We start from the raw sequence: 17,613 nt of genomic DNA, 5'->3' as shown, positions 1-17,613 counted from the left end.
ATGGGAAAGCAAAAAGATAAAGAAAAGAAAATTTAAATTACTTAAAAATATACTTCTGTTTTTTGTACTTTTTTATAGGCACTGAGTATGTATGTTCATGCACAGGCAAATTGGTTCCAGCTCCAACCCATACAATCTCTGGCCAGTTAAGACCAGCTGTTTGCTTTGCACCTAAAGAAAATCAACAATAATCATAAAGATCCCTTTTTTCTGTTTGCTAGCTCAAAAGTAGCACCTTTTGGTGCCCAAAAGGGAAATATCGTAGGGATATTATATTAGTTAACTCCTATAAAATATTTTTTAAAATTAACACAGTCATATATATATATATGTATATATATATAGTTGTATGATTAGTTTATATTAGTGGTTAAAGGTAAAATAAGAATAACCGCGACATTAGGCTAAGCGATAAAAAATATCTTTTATACTATATATACTGGTTTGTGGCGTTTAAAGCGGTGAGTGGGGCCAAACCAATGAGTAAAGGACACGTATGGTGGAACAGGGATTAACGACACGTTGGGACGTTGAACTCGAATAACCTCATCTCCAATGAGTTAACGTTCTCCACTCGTCACTGCCGTTGCTTCTTCTACTTCTCCTTACACAGGTAAATGTTTCATGTCTGTACTTATCACTTCTTTTGAACGCTCGGCAAGATTTTATGTTTTCAGAGCTTGCTAGTTGCTGCGTCAGCTGATTCCTCTCCTCTTCAGGGATGGCTTATGTTGCGTATGGAAATGCAAATTGCAACTCTTTATTCCAAAAATTTGCGAGAATCCATGTTGGTATTTCTGCTTTGCCATTCTTCCAGCTGGGGGTAAACTCTTGTACAGTTTTTAACAGAGGTACGTTAATTACTAATCTGCTTCTGTAATTTGTGTTCGCCTAATTGCAATAGCGATGCTTCTTTTCTTCCCTGAAAATTGCAATTATTTTTTAACTAAGCTTGTTGGTGTTTGTTTGAGCTAACTATTCAGGAACAGTAATTCCCCTGTGCTTAAACCGAAAGAGGAGTTTTGCTCTGTCAGAGAATAGATTTAATTGCAAGTTGCCAAAGAAAGAGAGATTCTCTATCCTTACAAGTAGAAATTCTTCCAACCCTAGTGGAAGTACGGATGAAAACTCTAAGGAGACAGAGGTAAGTATGAGTTTAGACTATGAAACTTGAAATCTACTGGCCAATGGAGATTTTATTTGGCTGGAGTGTGCTATCAGATTTATATTTTAACCATGAAACTTGAAATCTTTAGAAGTTAACGATAAAACACGGTTGCAAACCCCAAATGTCAGGTTTTTGCTTTTTTTTTTTCAGTTAATCCTAAGTCTGCTCTCTGATATGGTATCAAAACCTATTTTAATGAGGTTATGATATTTTATGCTGTTGTCTTCTGGAAATTATGACCAGTGAAGTTGTAATTAATTAAGATTTAGTGTTTCGGTTGTAAAAATAGGTTCAGTAAATGGAGAGTAGAATGACTGCTTTGTTGTATTTGTCTGATTTATACTTAACTCTGAAATCTTCTGCTTGCTTTATCAGCCTCTCAAACATTTAACAAAATGAGATTTTGGATGTTACAGAAGACACCATTTGGATATACAAGGAAAGATGTTCTGTTAATTGGACTTGGGATTACTTTACTTGGCATTGGCTTAAAAAGTGGATTAGAGGTACCTTCGTTTTTTGCTTATTCAACATCTTTTTGTTTTTTTTATATTTTTTGTACTTCAACATCTTTTTGTTTTTTTTTATATTTTTTGTACTTCAACATCTTTTTTCTTAGCTTATTCCAATTCATAAGTGAGAAAGTACGTAGTCTGGAGATTATTAACAAATGGTTCAGGTTCCTTGTAAACAAAGAACTCTCATAGTGTAGCTTCTTTGAACTGCTTTTGCCAATGATGAAATGTATAACATATGTACTAGGGTTAATTCATACAACTCTTCTTTGTAGTTTGCTGGAGTTGATTCACTACAAGCAGGAAATGTGGTTCAGCTAGTGCTGGTTTTGGGCCTCACAGTTGGGTGGATCTTCACATATGTGTTCAGAGTTTCAAACAAGGAAATGACATATGCACAACAACTACGTGACTATGAAAGCAAAGTAATGGAGGTACAACAATCTTAACAGGGTTGCTTTTTGAGCCAAATCTGTGAAAATAATTACTTTTTGATTGAAGTGCATGTTTGGGTGTTGAATATGATATTTCCCAGTGAAATTTGACCTTTTTCTAATCTTTTTCAAGCATCTTGTAATTTGGTTAAAGACATCATATCTAGTTCCATGATATCATAACCTTTTTATTTTCAAGAAAACATGAAAGAAATTGAAAAGATCATTTATATTGGTGCTACCACATGAACTAGTTATAAGCAAAACGGTGTCCCCTAAAATATTTACAGTGACATGTCATGGCCAAACTTCAAACAATTTAGATGCAAACCAGAAAATATTACAAGACACTAAATAATTTTGCCTCTGTTGAATCTGCAGAAGCGGTTAGAGTCCCTAACAGAAGCAGAGCTACAAGCACTCCTTGAAGAAGTTGAGGAAGAGAAGAGACGCTAGCTAGTGGTCGCAGGTGAACAGAAGTAGCTTGTTTGTATATATACACTGAAATTTTGCCAAACTCATTGAAACAGAAATTTGAATCTATATGGAAATGGAAACTAGTTCAGAGAGGTTTTAGCTATGCTTTTTTTCAGTTTACTCATGGACAAAGGGACGAGAGTTCAAAATTCTTTAGTGTTCTGTTCACAAAGAATTCCTGATCGAGGGAACTCTGTTGGATAGGATGGTAATGCTTTTAAAATCCATATATTTTGTGATTTTTTCTGTGATTTTATGACTCATTAAGTATCTTTCTGTGATTTTTTCTTCTCCATTTTGGAGACCAGTGTTTATAATAGAAGTTATAAACGAGGAAATTGTGTTTCTGATACTGATAAAGATCGGGGGAAGTGGTAGAGTTGACAATCGTAATGGTGGGATAAAGCTATCATTTGATGTTTCTTAATCATTGAGACATGAAATTGGATGGAAATGACGGTGGGTAATCTATACAGTTTTTCTTTTCAATTTTAAAAAAATTAAATAAGTATAAAATCAGACAAATAAGGAGGTAAAAAGAATTCAAATTTGTAGAGTTAAATCTTCTTTCTTTTTACATTTTCTTACCATTTTTTATCCCCTCTTATTTATATCATCCAAACAAACACATACACATATATAAACATCTTATTTTTCCTGTGTTTTTATTTATCGCTTTTATTTCCATCATTTTCATTTTACTTTTTTTCCTTAATTAAAACAAAGTAGATGTATTATTTTGATGTATATTTTTTGGATGAGTTATTTTATCGCTATAATTCTCTGAATGAGCTATTATTTCTCGAAATAACTCATTTTAATGTCAAATTTCATCATAAACAATCTATTATTTACTTTTTAACGTTCATTATAACTCTTTTATATTTAACAATTTTTTTTAATTATAGAGCGAGTGAGTCTCTTTTTCCATTAAATAATAAATTATAACTTGTCTCGATTGAAAAATTTATCATTAAAGATTACTATAATTACAGATAATACTTCCAATTAAATTAACCAATTAATTAATATGATAAACGAGTTATGGATACTTTAAATATATAGAAATATAGATGTTGAAATGAATTAATTCGAAGAGAGATTACACTTAATTGCGCTGTCAATATATCTTGATCATTATGTATAAGATTATTACAAAAGATTACACATAATGAACGTATGTAGATGTAGATAGTTTAGGATGGTGATTACTTTAGAAAAATAAGAAACTTAATTACTAAGAGATAAAAACAATAAATTAATATCCAAATATTTTCTCTCAGATAATAAAATAGGAGGAGCATTGCAGCCACGTGTCATCTTGATCTCATCAGTATTTCTAATTTATTATTACTCCTTTGAAAACTTCTCTATATTCAAACACCAAACCCAATCATTACAATTCACTCACCTCAAGTAAATGCCCTTCTTTCTGTCACTAAACACGAAATGAGTACTACATTGCAAAAATAAAAAATAAAATATAAAATATAAGAATTGAAAACGTCACCTTCTCTCTCTCTCTCTCTCTCTCTCTCTCTCTCTCTCCCTAACGCTTCATCCGTACTCATGGCCGTTTTTCTTTCGCTCATTCCTCCCGATCCCAAACCACCCTTCTCTTTGTCCATCCTCTGAATTTCCATATCCATCTCCTTATTCGCTTTCTAAATATTCTTCTCCATTTTCTTGTTGTGCGTATATCTCAATTTGTTCCTTTCGTTTTTTTTTTGTTTTTTCCATGGAGTCGGCGAACGTTGCTGGCTTCGCTCTAAAAACCCTAATTCGGGTGTGAAATTGGTGAGAGGCAAACTCATCGGTGGAGAATGACGATTGTGACCGGAGATCGGTACCTGGTGAAGTTGGTGGAGTTCGTGGAGGAGCAAGCGGGTCCTCTCATCGAAGAAACCAAGGTGTTGAAGCTGAATCCGGCGGGCCTCCACTACGTGCAATCGAGGTTAGAGGCGCTGCACGAGGTCGAGAACCTCCTTGCTGGCGCTCCGGTGGACTACCTGAGAGCGTACGTGTCGGACCTCGGCGACCACCGCGCCCTGGAGCAGCTCCGGCGGATCCTGCGCCTCCTCACCTCGCTCAAAATCTTTTCGGTGCTGCCTCATCCTATTAGGGATCCCACTCCCTTGTCCTTCTTGCCGTTTGGGAGCTTGAAGGTTCTGGAGCTCAGGGATTGTGACTTGTCCACTTCCGCCGCCAAAGGCCTTCTTGAGCTCAGGCACACGCTCGAGAAGATCATTTGTCATAACTCTACTGTGAGTCTATTTATAAAGTTCTCATAAATTTTTAAGTAGCTTTCTTTCTTCTCTATTAAGTGAGTGTTGGAAATTGTGTCTGTGTTTTCAGAATGCTCTGCGGCATGTGTTTGCTAGCAGGATAAAGGAGGTGAAGAATTCTCCTCAGTGGAACCGCCTGTCGTTTGTGTCATGTGCGTGTAATGGCTTGGTTCTCATGGACGAGTCTCTGCAGCTTCTTCCTGCGGTTGAAACACTGGACCTTAGTAGGAACAAGTTCGCAAAGGTGGATAATCTGCAGAAGTGTACCAAATTGAAGCATTTGGACCTTGGTTTCAATCACTTGAGAACATGTGCACCCTTCACCCGGGTACATGAATAGAATATTTGTTTTTTCGTTATATGCTCTTTTGCAATTGCATCCACAGTATGTGCTGGACCTTGTTTGTCTTGGGGGAAAATCTTTTTGCTGCTTATTGCATGTTGGAAAATTAGTTTTCGTTTTAGTTGACTGCATCGCATCAGTGTTGTTGGGAAACTAGAGTTTCTTTTATTGGGTTATTTTCCTGAATCTGAAGCCATCTTTCCATTTCCGTTCTACCAATTGTAGAAATTTCCGTTCTATCAACATTTAACAGAGCATGGTACTATGAGATTTTCAACACTATGACATGAATATCAATTCTTTATTCTTCCTTTCTTGGCTGTGATAAAGTTTTTCCTTCAGTTAACTTGATTGAAAATATTAGTCACCTTGGATATTGTTTTCTTTTCGATAAGGTGTTAAAAGGATATCAATTATTAGGTTAAGGGAGAGGTGTGTCTTTGCTCCAAATGGAGAACCTGGGTTTCAAGTGATGGGATCCCAAGTGGAGTTGATTTGGTTTGGTTTTCAAAATTCTAGCTAACTCATGCACTTATTGTGTGATTGAAAATGGAAGTATTAAGCTCCTTTTGATCTTGCAATTAGCAATTCTGGAGTGGTGTGTGATTCTAGTTTGCTTGGATGAATGAATTTCTATTTTCAGTATGGAGGGTTATTCTGGATGTTCCTAGCACTACTGTGCCCCCTAACATCGAGGATGAATCTTCTCTTAGAAATTAGTTTTAGGGCCTAAAGCAATCCTTATAAAATTGGCGTGTATGCTGAGGATTTTCCAAGCTTTTTTAAAGTATTTTAAAACCATATCTCTATTTGAAGTGGCTCTAAACTACCATAGTTGAGGTTGCAATACAGCCTCCAAAGAGGCAACACCTAAGATGGACTAAGGGTAACCATAATTAAGGCTGTTTGCCAACCTTCCCCCTCACACCCAAGGGTTCTGCCTGGAACGTGGCTAATACAGGAGTACCATCATGTATGTTCATTTCCATGTTGATCAGATCATGCAGAAACGTATGTGTATATTCTTAAATGCCACACACTTGCCAGGGTAGATCCCTAAAAATAGTTTATGTTCCCAACTTCCCATAATTAACTGGCGTGCTATATTTGTTTTGAGCGTGCTTCTTTTTGTGCTCTCATACACTCTACAGTGAAAATCTAAATGATATCAGTAATTTTTGTGAACTACTTGCAAAGAAAAGCTAGGTCCTCTTTACTTGCTTGCAGATTTGAATGACATGATCCTTAAATGAAATGAGAGCAAATTTTTTGTAGAAAAGTTATTAATGACATGATCCTTTCTGTTTTAGTTGTATGCCTTCATTTAGGGATTTGCTCTGGAGACCTATATACAATTTCGTTGAACCGTGCAGGTTTCCCCTCAAATTGTTAAACTAGTTTTGAGGAACAATGCTCTAACTACTTTGCGTGGAATTGAGAATTTGAAGTCACTTGAAGGACTTGATCTTTCCTACAATATTGTTTCCAATTTTTCAGAGCTAGAGTTCGTTGCGGGCCTTCCATTTCTTCAAAGCTTGTGGTTGGAAGGAAATCCTTTGTGTTGTGCTCGATGGTATAGAGCACATGTATTCAGCTTTTTTGCCTTCCCAGAAAGGGTAAGTCGTATTGTTTCACTTCTTAGCCTGCTGATCTAACTATTTGTTTCCATCTTTGTCTATTTGTTTGTCCATATATGTTCTTGTCTGTGTTGTGTGCCATATTTTTTATTTTATTGTACCTACTTTCAGAGATCAGTTAATTTCTTTGTAATATCATCTTCACCTTTGTTATTTTTATCTGGATCTTGTACTCTCTTCTTTCTAAACACACATCTGGTCTTCTGTGTTAATCAGCTGAAATTAGATGAGAAAGAAATTAACACTAGTGATTTTTGGAAGAGACAAATAATTATTGCCAGTATGCATAAGCAACCTGCCAGTTTTGGGATTTATGTACCTGCAAAGGATGAGGCTGTAGCTGAAGGTGCCAATATGAGAAGGGTATGTAATTAGTGAAGCTGAGTATATATTCATATACAATGAAAAACATTTATTTATTTTGTACCTTGAATTTGTTGCTAATTATTCTCATTTCTTGAAAATTAAATTTGAAAATCCAATTTCATCTGTGCTTATACCTATAATATTGTGAAAAATCTAATATTTTTCATTTTGATCAGTATTAGATATTAACATGATATTATTCTTGATTTAAACAGAGAAAGGCCTGTCGTCTTGTCAGTATCAGAAATGAAGAAGAGACCACTAGCATATATTCTGAGGAAGACTCTGGGTCTTGTGCTAATGATATTATTCAAAATAGAGAGGATCCTGATTTATCTGACAATGAACCTGAAATAGTAGATTTGATAAATAGAATTGAACATATGAAGAAAGAGCGTTCTATTAATTGGTTGAGGGATTTTAAAGACTGGATGGATATTGCTCCTGACAAATCAGTGCAGACTATGAAAGAAGGCAGCACCACACCCCATCAGAAGGGAAATTACATCAGAAACAAGACACATCTCGAGCAGTCTGGTGAAGTCTCTAGATATGCTTCAGACTCCGTTCTAGCGTCAGGGGATGACAGTAGCATGAATATTTTAGAATCTGATAGTTCTTTTGTAGATACATCTGCTAGTTTTCATAGGCCACAACACTTTGACTATAGAAATTTGCTTGGTAATGCCAGTGGGGCCTCACTTTTTGACTCGGGAGGAGTGGACATGGAGAAGCTTAAATCCTCACTTGAGGGCATTGGCAGTTCACTTTCACAAACTAGAAGTTCTCATGCTGACACCGTTACCACTGAAGGGGCACAAAGAATGACTGAAAATGTCAACATGTCACCATTGACTATTATTCATGATATATATGGGTCTCAGTCATCATCTGCTTGCCCAGCATCTCCTCCTCATTTTCAAGAAGACCTTCTTCATCGCCGGCAACACCTGGTAGAAGAAATTTTGCAGCTTTCGACAGATTCCTTTTCAGTAGCATCTTCTGATAGTAACACAAGCTGTAGTGAAGTTGATTGTGTTGAATTTGAGCCATCAGTTTCAGAAGTTGATAATCCCCAATGTAAAACTTATGTGAATGGTGTTGGCAGTCATTTATCTCAAAGTCAGCTTAAGGAAAAGTTTTGCAACCCAAGACAAGAAAATGCTCTTGAAAGAGAAAATGGAATTTCTTCTTGTAGTTCCTCCTCTGATCAAATTTCTAAGCAGCATGCGATTGATTTTGCTGAGAATGCATGTTGTGCTAGCCAAGACACTGGTTTGTTGGAGAAAAGAAAAATCAGAAAAAAAGCCAAAAAAAGAATTATTTCAGTACTAAAAGAGAAATTAGATGGCAATGCTTCTGATGATACACTAGAGAAGACAAGTCTGGGACATATTTCTGCAAATTTAAAGCAAGAATTGGATGATTTTATAGTGACATATTTCAATACAACTGTTGCTGATTCTGAAGCCAGTGAGGTCTGTAGTCATTGTATGCGCTGTAATTGTGTCCTTCAGAGGGAGACAAACTATAAAGAAAGGTAATTATCAATTAGTTCAACTCACCAGCATTTGTGTGAATTTGCCGGGATGAATCAAATGGGTGATAAATAACATTGTCTTAGGCAGTTTTGTTTGTTTGGGTCTCTAGTTATTTCCATAATTATTTTAGGGTCACTAGTCAATTATTATTCAGAATCATTATTTTTTACGTTTTAATTTTGTTTGGTGCGAACTGTTTCATCTGCAAAAATGAAAGTACGATATGCTCACTTGGCCATGTCTTTCTAATCTTTCCAATACATCAACCAGTAGGTGCTTTCTTATGGTTTGCTGTTGATTACATTTAACAGTGTCTCTTAGGAGTTGTAAAATATCTGGATCCGTCTTAAGTGGCATCCTTCCCTCTATTGTTTAAGTTGAAACCTCCCGGTGTTATCTATCCTGAAACTTTGTTTATGCATGAGGAGGGGAAGAGTTAAGTAAACTGGTCAAAAGTGTAGAAGGAAGATGGATACAACTGGGGGATGCCATGGTTACCCCCAAAATTTTTAACTTCATTTTACATTTCTTATAAAATATTTTATGGCTCCCTGAGACAGAAAATGAGGCATTTTGTCTAGGCCAAGCACAAACCCTGCCTCCACCACTATATAGAACCTAGGTTGTCAAACTTGAAAGTGTATGTAAACTCGTGGAGCTTTTGTAGACTTGACTGGTAATTTGTAATCTCATAAGAGTTTACCTAATATAAATGACATATATACTTGAACATAATACACTTAACATTCAACATTGTAACTCCATACGAAAGCAAAGTAGCGAACCAATGACAAAGATCCAGACCAACTGATATCAGACATTGTGAATTACATAGAGAGAGAGAAAGAGTGCAGAAAATGGAGATTAATATTTATATGTATAGTTATAATTATAATAGATAAACATATCAGATCAACGAGCATAACACTGAATGTGCTGATGAAAAAGAGAATGTACTATGACAGAGGACTCACTTAAGCTGACTGGACCACTATGACAGAGGAGCTTTCGCTTTTGCCTTTCACCAATGGCAAAGGAAGGTGTAGAAGAGGCAATATTGATTTAGTTGAGGGAGACATGTGACTTTAAACGGATGATGAAATGACCAAGAGACTAGGCAAGTGAGAGACATGACAATTTTTTATAAAAAATGGTTTAGATTGGGGAAGTCACACCCCTTTCTACTAGTTTTTATAAAAAAAGGACATTATATTTTCCAAAATGAACACTTTTTGTATGATTATTATTAAAGTATCCCTTTCCACATTTTTCTGCATAGATTATAGTATATATGCTAAAATTTCTGCACATTCCTGAAATGGTGTGTTTAATTTTTTTCCCTTTATGTAGTGAAGTTGCAGTATTACTGAGCAGCCATAAGAAGCTCTATTTGCTACTGATCAACGTTACTTCTGATGGGTCAGGTTAGGCCATGACCTTTTGTTTTTGTTAGCAACAGAAATTAAATTGTTCCTTTCATTTTTCATTAGATTCACTTGTCTCCTGTCCATGTCTATAATGTTTGTAAAATTATGAACCTCCTTTTCTGCTCTAGGGGTTAACGCTTGTCCCTTATTTAAATCACCAATCTGGGTTTGTTAAAATGAAGTTCCAGAGCATTTACAATGTTCGATTAAAAACAGAGTTAATATGGCATCAGTAAAAGTTAATTTATATGACAGCTTCTACAGGGAACTTTAACTTTTGTACAGTTTAAATGTGCGTTTGATAATTTAGCTCAATACAGTATCATTTCTCTCTTCATTTTGTTGTTTCTTTGAAGTTTATTTTTTAAGCTAATTTTTAATTAATCTCAAATAACAAATCATTTTTGTTAAACTCGTGCTTTCAATGTTATTTCTTTTGGAACCAATTCTTCAAAATTCTAAATCAAATGAGCCCTTAAGAAGGCTTAACTTTTTGTTCCTCTAAATGTGAAAAATGATACTTCATTATTACTAAGTTACGAAACTTTTTATCCATGTTTTGCAGCTTGAAAAATGAACAAGCTTTTTAAATTTCCTTCATTGTTTTTTGAAAAATATATGCATATTAATTCAACAAAGTAGATCAATAAAGCTTTCTTTGTTGATTTTTATATTACTATTAAGACCCTCTCGGTATGCCATCCAGGTACAATTTTGAAGGTGTTGAGTTCCCACAATATTGAAGAAGTTTGCGAGGTGCAAGTAGGAATGGGATTTCAGGTGTTAAGGTTAGTGAACTTGTATACTTACGTTGACTTGAGAAATAACAGCTTTCTAAGTATAATTATTTTGGCCGTCAGGGTAAATTTTGAGAATGGGGAAACGTATCTTTTTGTCACAAGAAGCATTGAGAAGTCAATAGAATTACTATGCACCATACATGTGCTTGATTCAAGTGATGGAAATGATAGATGCTCAATAAGAAGGTGATTTACCATTTGTCTTAGATACACACTAATTAAAAGGGTGTATGTCTTCATGAAAGTATTGATATTATCAGTTGCTCTACATATGTGATCTATGAATATGTTGTATTTTTTATTTTCTATTTCCTATTCTTCCTGTTATAATAGACGGATTGTGGAAATTTAAATGGCAGTTTGGAGCAGGTCCAGGTTGGGTTGTTTGACAAACAAGTATGTGGTGGTTCAAATGTGAGCATATATCAGTATGCAATGGTGCTCGTTTTTTGTAAAAATGGAAGTGGTAAGCTTCTGTCTAGTCATTTTATACAGTTCTTTTTTCTTTATATTCTATATTAATGAGAATTACAGCGGTCAATTTATTTTTACGTCTTGAACCTTTTTGGAGATTAATTTATTGCTCTATTATTATGTAAAAAGATCTCTTAAACTATATGCGAAATGCTTTATTGCAAAAGATTGTTTCATCAGTTGGTAGGAAATTGGAATAGTGTGTTGCACATTTAGTTGGATGATTGTGTAAAGCCACTTTTGACGGGAGTTTCCATCAATTTTACTTCAGTAGTATTACTTTGGAAAGGTTTCAGGAAAACTCTGTTTTTCAATGGACAAAATCCTTTTAAAATGTCCTCAAAACGTTTTATTTTAGTAACTAATAGTTTACAGATATTAAGCTATCCATAGTCTTAAACTTACAGAGGAATCATGGCTGTCGAGATCACTCTTTGTGATTGGAGGGTATGTGCTTTTATGCATTGAAGATGTTAAGCAGCTGTACTTTTTTTCATCAGATGCGTCCGTGTCTCCCTATTTCAGAATTGATTCATGTTGCTCCATTGCTGACATTACGGAGATGGTGAGTACCTGACAATTAGAAACAAACAAAACCAGTAGATTTTGAACTCTTGATGTCATCCCGAGATCCTCCTTGTGAATGGAAGATGTGAAGAACATCTCTTTCCTGCATAAATAATTTTCTACAAATATCTTTGAACCTTATAAGGGTCATTGACATGATATAAATACTTATCACGTCTTTGCTAAAAAATGACAGAAAACATTTAAAAAAAACATAAGATTTAAAAAGATCAAAATGAGCAAAAAATTTACTGAATTAAAATCAAATTTAGTGATATTCTTATATACTGAAAACCGATTTAAGCCTAATTCCTAAATATCTTTCCACTTGGTATTTTGGCCCTGCTTACTCTTCGAACCCCCAATTACTGTCGCATATTTTTGCTTGGCTTGTTTAATGTTATTCTTTCCAGGTTATTGAGGGTGGTAGCTGCTGTGTGACTTTAAGTCTGACATGTCCACTGGCTGAACTCCATCCATTTACCCAAATGAACCTTGAATCTGTGAATCACGAAAATTCGGCTCCTGGCTCTCTTAAATTGAAGCTTCAGTGGTTCTCCAGAAATTACCTTGTGAAGTTTGTGTCATTGTTGAAGGCAATCCATGAAAAAAAAACGGGGTCACCTTTGGTAGTAAGATGCATATCGTAAATCATTTTTGCTTTGTGTTAGTTCATATTAATTTCATTCATTTTGTTTTTTATTTTCATATTCTTTTTATGTCAATTAGTTTGTTTGCTTGGTGTGTTGAGTCTGTAATAGTTTCCTTCCCCTTATTCTTTGATTTGTGTCCAGTCTGTGGCTGTTCTTTTTCTGTGTATAGAATTGTATAGCATCAATACTAGAGACCACTTCTCTACAACCTTCGACTCCACTCCACTCCACTTCTATACCACTTTGATGATTAAAACACTTCCTGTTTTCTTCTTGTATGAACAGAGATGAAATAACTATCATCATTGATATGCTACTCAAGAAATTGCTGCAAGATCAGCTACATCTTTGCAGTTAATAAATCACTTACACCTTAGGTCCTATTCATGATTACTCAACGAGTTTTGTCATTAAACTTGACCTTTTGTTGTGAAGTTTGGCTCAAAAATAATAGTTAAAACAGAACAACGTAATTTCATCATGTGACCGATCAATGTTCTAATCAGTGATGGCAATGGGTCGGACACTGTTTATTCGCTACGCAACATGCATGAAAAAATGTATCTGTTATCCGTTTTGTTAAAAAAATGAAAAATAACCTATAATATATTTTGAATTATTCTAGAAATATGAATAATAAATTTTATTATGAAGTGATGTAAAATAGTTAAATTGAGATAGTTGATTATTTATTTCCCTAATGCATTCCGAAAGTTTATTCAGAAATGTGTTTTTTAGAATTTTTTGGAACGTATAATTTGAAGGTATTTTAGTAAATGTCATATTATATACTCTGAGAAAGATAAAAAAATTTAAAAGGTCATCACACTACAATGGGAAGAATGTAGGAGGAAAATAAGGAGGTGTAAAATCCAATTGCTAAGAAATGATTATTTGTCTGCATATTATGGAATGAGAGCGTCTTTCTTTTTTATATCCACGCTTCTTTTTTCTAAATATTTCTTAAATATCTCTCCTCTCTGGTGCCGTGTCGCTGCAACCTCTGCACCACACCGCATCCATGAACTCCTTTTCCTCTCACATTCACCCTCACCATATCCACCCATACTCCGGGGAAAGTCATTTTGGTTCATTTTGTTTTACCATTAATTCTACTTGAAAATTTTATAGAAAATTTTTAGGTAGTTTTTATATAATGAAAACTATTTTCTTTTTCCATAGTTAGGCGTGCAAGAAGATGGAGATGTGTGAGCAGGAGAGAGGACTCGGTGGGGAAGATCAGGGCGAATTTGGAATTTTCAAAAGGTGGAGGTGAACTTAGATAAGGCTTTTGCTTCCCGCACTCCTAATTTTTTAAATAATCATTTTACTCTTCTTAAAAAGTGATTTGTCGATTACTTGTTTTGGAAATTTAGAAGTAAATTTCTAGAATTTTTCAGAATATATAATTTTTAGAACGGAATTTCTTGAACAAAATTTCTAGAATAGGATTTCTGAAATAGAATTTCCACAAGTTTTTCTGAATAATCAATAATCTTTATCAGAATACATGAAATTCATTACAGAGAGTTTTCCGGAACGAGTTTTTTTCCTGTTTCCTCTCTTCTTCTTTTGCAGTATTCTTCCTCTTTTCTTCTTACTCAGCAACGAATGCGATGATGTCAACGATGACAGCAACAACGTTGCCGCAGGGATACAACAAATGTGGGTATTTCGGTCTTTTTAGTCAGTGTGAGTTGCATTTAGTAATGATGGGGCGTAGGAAGCAAAAGCCGTTAAATAAAAGTTGGTGGGAATACATGGAGTCAGACCCAACCCATCAACGTCCGAAATCTGAGCTATTTAGGGTTTGTGTCCTCTTCCTAATCTATATAAGTAAAGACGGGTGGAAGGCAAAATAACCCTGTTTCGGTGTTCCGCAGAGTGAGATTTTGAATTGGTTTGATGTTGTTTTAATTTAACAGTGGTTTGAAAAGGCAATTAGTTTGCGTCACTGATGCGCTTTGATTGATGAAATAGCGTATTCAGCCCTTTACGTTGCCCAGAACGATGATTGAGCAGATATGAGTGCATGTCCTGTTCTTCAATACGCTTCTTGCATTCAGATGCTCTTATATTTCTGTTTTTTTTTTTCTTTTTCTTTTTACGTCTCTCCTCTTATAACCATTTTACTCACAAAACATCTCTGAAGCCTATTTTTTGTTTAACCCTCACTGATCAATTTTATATTCTGAAATATAAGATTAGCATGTACTTAATGGAAGAATTGAAATAGATTGTAGATGTGTTTGCGGCGTTGAAGTTGTGTAGGAGTTTGGTGATGGAGATTCGATTGAGGAATTTTTTTGTCGCCGAAGAGCATAATGAATAATGAATGCTTGTGTAAGTTAATTTTTTTCTTTATTCAATAAAATTATTTAATATATTTATAATGATACAATACAAACCTAGGAAGCATTATATATATAAGAACAATATAAGAACATATTGTTCTGAATAATAAAAAACAATGTTGTAATGGAATATTCAAATATAATGGAAAGAAAAAGAAATGACATTATTTGTATTTTGAGTTGCGTAATACTATATTGAAGCTGGGTTCTCATTTGTCATATACAAGTTATATGACGTTATTGGCTTTATTCCCGACGATTATAAAAATTGGTAAATTTTAAGAGATTATAGGTTTTGAGTAAGTTGTATTTTAAAATAATTTTTTTAATGAAGAAGACACTTTGCAAAGGACACTTTTTTATTACTTTACCAAAAGAATATTGACATCTTGTTATAAAGTACAGCTTCACCTTTTTTTTAAGTGAAGTTTCACTGTAAAACAAAATGTTAGAACTTAAGAAGACGTTTTCAATTAATTTTTTTATCGTAGTCGTGTTTTAGAACACTATTTAACCTCTTGAAAAAATAAATAGTTTTTACAAACATTCTTTATTATTTAAAAAACAAAAATAATTAAAACACAACTTTAAGTAATTTAAAAAAAAATTATCTATTTTAGTAACTTTTTTTCAAAATTAGCCCATGAATGTAAAATACCCTCATTTATATTACCCAGAAGATATCACTTAAGGTGATTGTAAAGAAAAGCGAAAACATTTAAGGTGATTATACAAACATGTAAACTTTGTCTAGCATTCGAACAAAATACAAAAAAAGAAGTTAAACATAAAGCCAAAAGTTATTGCAAAAAGACATTCAATACACCCGAATGTTGAAGTTCTGGGAATCATTATTTTCTGGAGTTGTTTAGTTCACCAATACAGCTATTGAGGTTATGTTTTCTAAGGAATCAACCATTGAAAACTGACCACAAACTCTATAATCCAACATAACGATAAACTTCAAACTTAAACGAAATAGGTAGAAAGAAAAAAGTTAGAAGAAAAGGCACGCGATATTGGCGCGGCTCAATCAAACCACAGAATCAAGCGTAGCTGATTGAAGCTATGGTCAGTTTGAACCGTTCCAACACCTCGGGTTGGTGCCTAACTTTTTGGTATTGCTTCAGTGAGACTCAACTCAACAACACAACACTTTCCATATATGCTTCAGAATCTGTGCAGTGTGGTGGAAGTGCCACTGCTACTGCACTCATCCCTTATTATATACAGTTAATATAGAAGAAGCAGATTAGGTTTTTTGTTTTAGAGTGTAAAGATTAGTGCATTTGATTTTGGTTGATTGAGAAGAACAAAGACAATCCTCCAAACAAATGTTGAATCTACTGATCTCTCTAAGATTGCCGCCGGCCGGCCTTTAAATTCTCTTAATATTTTCACCTTTATCATCGATCTTTCCCTTCTCATCCATCTCACATTCCTCTTTTAACTTATTCAATCTCTTTTAGGTTTATAATAATTCTACACCATAAACAATTCAAGACTTCTCATAAATCTTTTTTAATGCCGTAGGGACTTCATTATAAATGTTTTTTTTACAGCTCAGTACAACTAACTGCTACTCAGACGGATGTGGAAATAAAAGAAATGTCTAATCCACACTAATTAAAAAAAAATAATTGGTAGTTAAAATTTAATGGTATTTCTCTAAAGAAAGCTGGGGTTTGATGTCAAGAATAAAAGAAATTTATTGAAAAATATGAATTAAATTAATGGTATTAAGAAAAAACAGTTTTCATTCAATATATTCAACAGTAACTTTAGTTAGTCCATGGATTTTAGTTGAAGTGTTGTATATTAGTGTTTACCATCCATCACTCTTACTTACACACGTGTACATCCTCTCCAAGGAAACCAATACTTGTTGGGCAATTGACTTGGTGGTTTAAACATACGAAAACATTTTATGAATTTCAACACAAAATGGCGTGTTTCAATGCATGAGTTGAGAGAGAATGATGAATTGTTACTTTGAACACTTTTATTATAATTTATGAAGAATCCTTTTTGGAATATGCGCATATAGTTACAAACGATCGTACTGACCCTATTCGTATTATGTCAATGCTGAATTAAATTTTGAGGGGACCTTGAAATTTGATGCGTTGTTTTGTTTTGTTGAGTTGATTATCACCAAATACATACATAACAGATATACCATACCAGTGTGATGTTTTTACATAAATACCTGCTATCCTAGCATACAAAACACGGTAGCTCTAAACGTTAAACAATTAGTTTAGGGGAAGCAAATATCAATGGAGAGTGACACAAAAATATCATTCTATTCGGTAGAACCAAAGAAAGTGTATTGGTAAACCCAAAGAGAAAGAGAAATGGAATGCACCAATCCAAAATTTGCCGTCTGACAATTTGTTTCGAGTCACAATCTTCCATTGCATTGCATTGCATTCAAATGCTTTCATTTTCACCGTCACCTCCTTTGTCCGTATTTCATACCTTATAACCTTCTTATTTAAACAATCCACAGCTCAACTTTAGCGCTTTAACACCAGCAAGTCCTCCCTTAAACACCAGCAACAAAGGGCAG

At 34.4% G+C, this 17,613-nt stretch overlaps 2 protein-coding genes across 9 annotated transcripts; both read left to right on the top strand.

The window, feature by feature from the left end:
• The first annotated feature begins 584 nt into the window (after positions 1-584).
• Positions 585-2,942, top strand: LOC114177744 (uncharacterized). 2 transcript variants are annotated; one of them, XR_003603200.2, is made up of 8 exons: positions 585-613; positions 720-851; positions 984-1,144; positions 1,585-1,674; positions 1,959-2,117; positions 2,499-2,586; positions 2,711-2,802; positions 2,903-2,942. XR_003603200.2 is itself a non-coding variant. In XM_028063249.2 (7 exons), exons 2-6 carry the CDS (start codon positions 722-724, stop codon positions 2,571-2,573), a joined length of 615 nt encoding a protein of 204 aa, XP_027919050.1. In that variant the 5' UTR covers positions 585-613; positions 720-721; the 3' UTR covers positions 2,574-2,586; positions 2,711-2,845. The 2 variants fall into 2 exon arrangements, 1 of the variants encoding a protein (XP_027919050.1); XM_028063249.2 differs by lacking the exon at positions 2,903-2,942 and having other exon boundaries at positions 2,711-2,845.
• A 681-nt stretch (positions 2,943-3,623) lies between these two features.
• LOC114177742 (uncharacterized) lies at positions 3,624-12,895 on the top strand. Of its 7 annotated transcripts, none has more exons than XR_003603199.2 (11): positions 3,624-4,858; positions 4,950-5,207; positions 6,596-6,838; positions 7,076-7,222; positions 7,441-8,765; positions 10,117-10,190; positions 10,900-10,981; positions 11,054-11,179; positions 11,363-11,459; positions 11,875-12,032; positions 12,448-12,895. XR_003603199.2 is itself a non-coding variant. In XM_028063245.2 (11 exons), the coding sequence occupies exons 1-11, from the start codon at positions 4,418-4,420 to the stop codon at positions 12,682-12,684; spliced, it is 3,105 nt and encodes a 1,034-aa protein (XP_027919046.1). In that variant the 5' UTR covers positions 3,624-4,417; the 3' UTR covers positions 12,685-12,895. The 7 variants fall into 7 exon arrangements, 4 of the variants coding, with proteins under 4 accessions (XP_027919046.1, XP_027919045.1, XP_085527439.1 ...); XR_014993906.1 differs by having other exon boundaries at positions 11,968-12,032; positions 12,448-12,718; XR_003603198.2 differs by having other exon boundaries at positions 11,353-11,459; positions 11,861-12,032; positions 12,448-12,718.
• The last annotated feature ends 4,718 nt before the right edge of the window (positions 12,896-17,613 follow it).

Source organism: Vigna unguiculata, chromosome 3 (assembly GCF_037176805.1).
Source record: "Vigna unguiculata cultivar grain cowpea cultivar isolate G323 ecotype 2 chromosome 3, ASM3717680v1, whole genome shotgun sequence".
In the NCBI taxonomy this organism is placed as follows: domain Eukaryota; kingdom Viridiplantae; phylum Streptophyta; class Magnoliopsida; order Fabales; family Fabaceae; genus Vigna; species Vigna unguiculata.
Note: the sequence above shows the minus strand (reverse complement) of the source record. Positions and strands in the feature narration are given on the sequence as shown.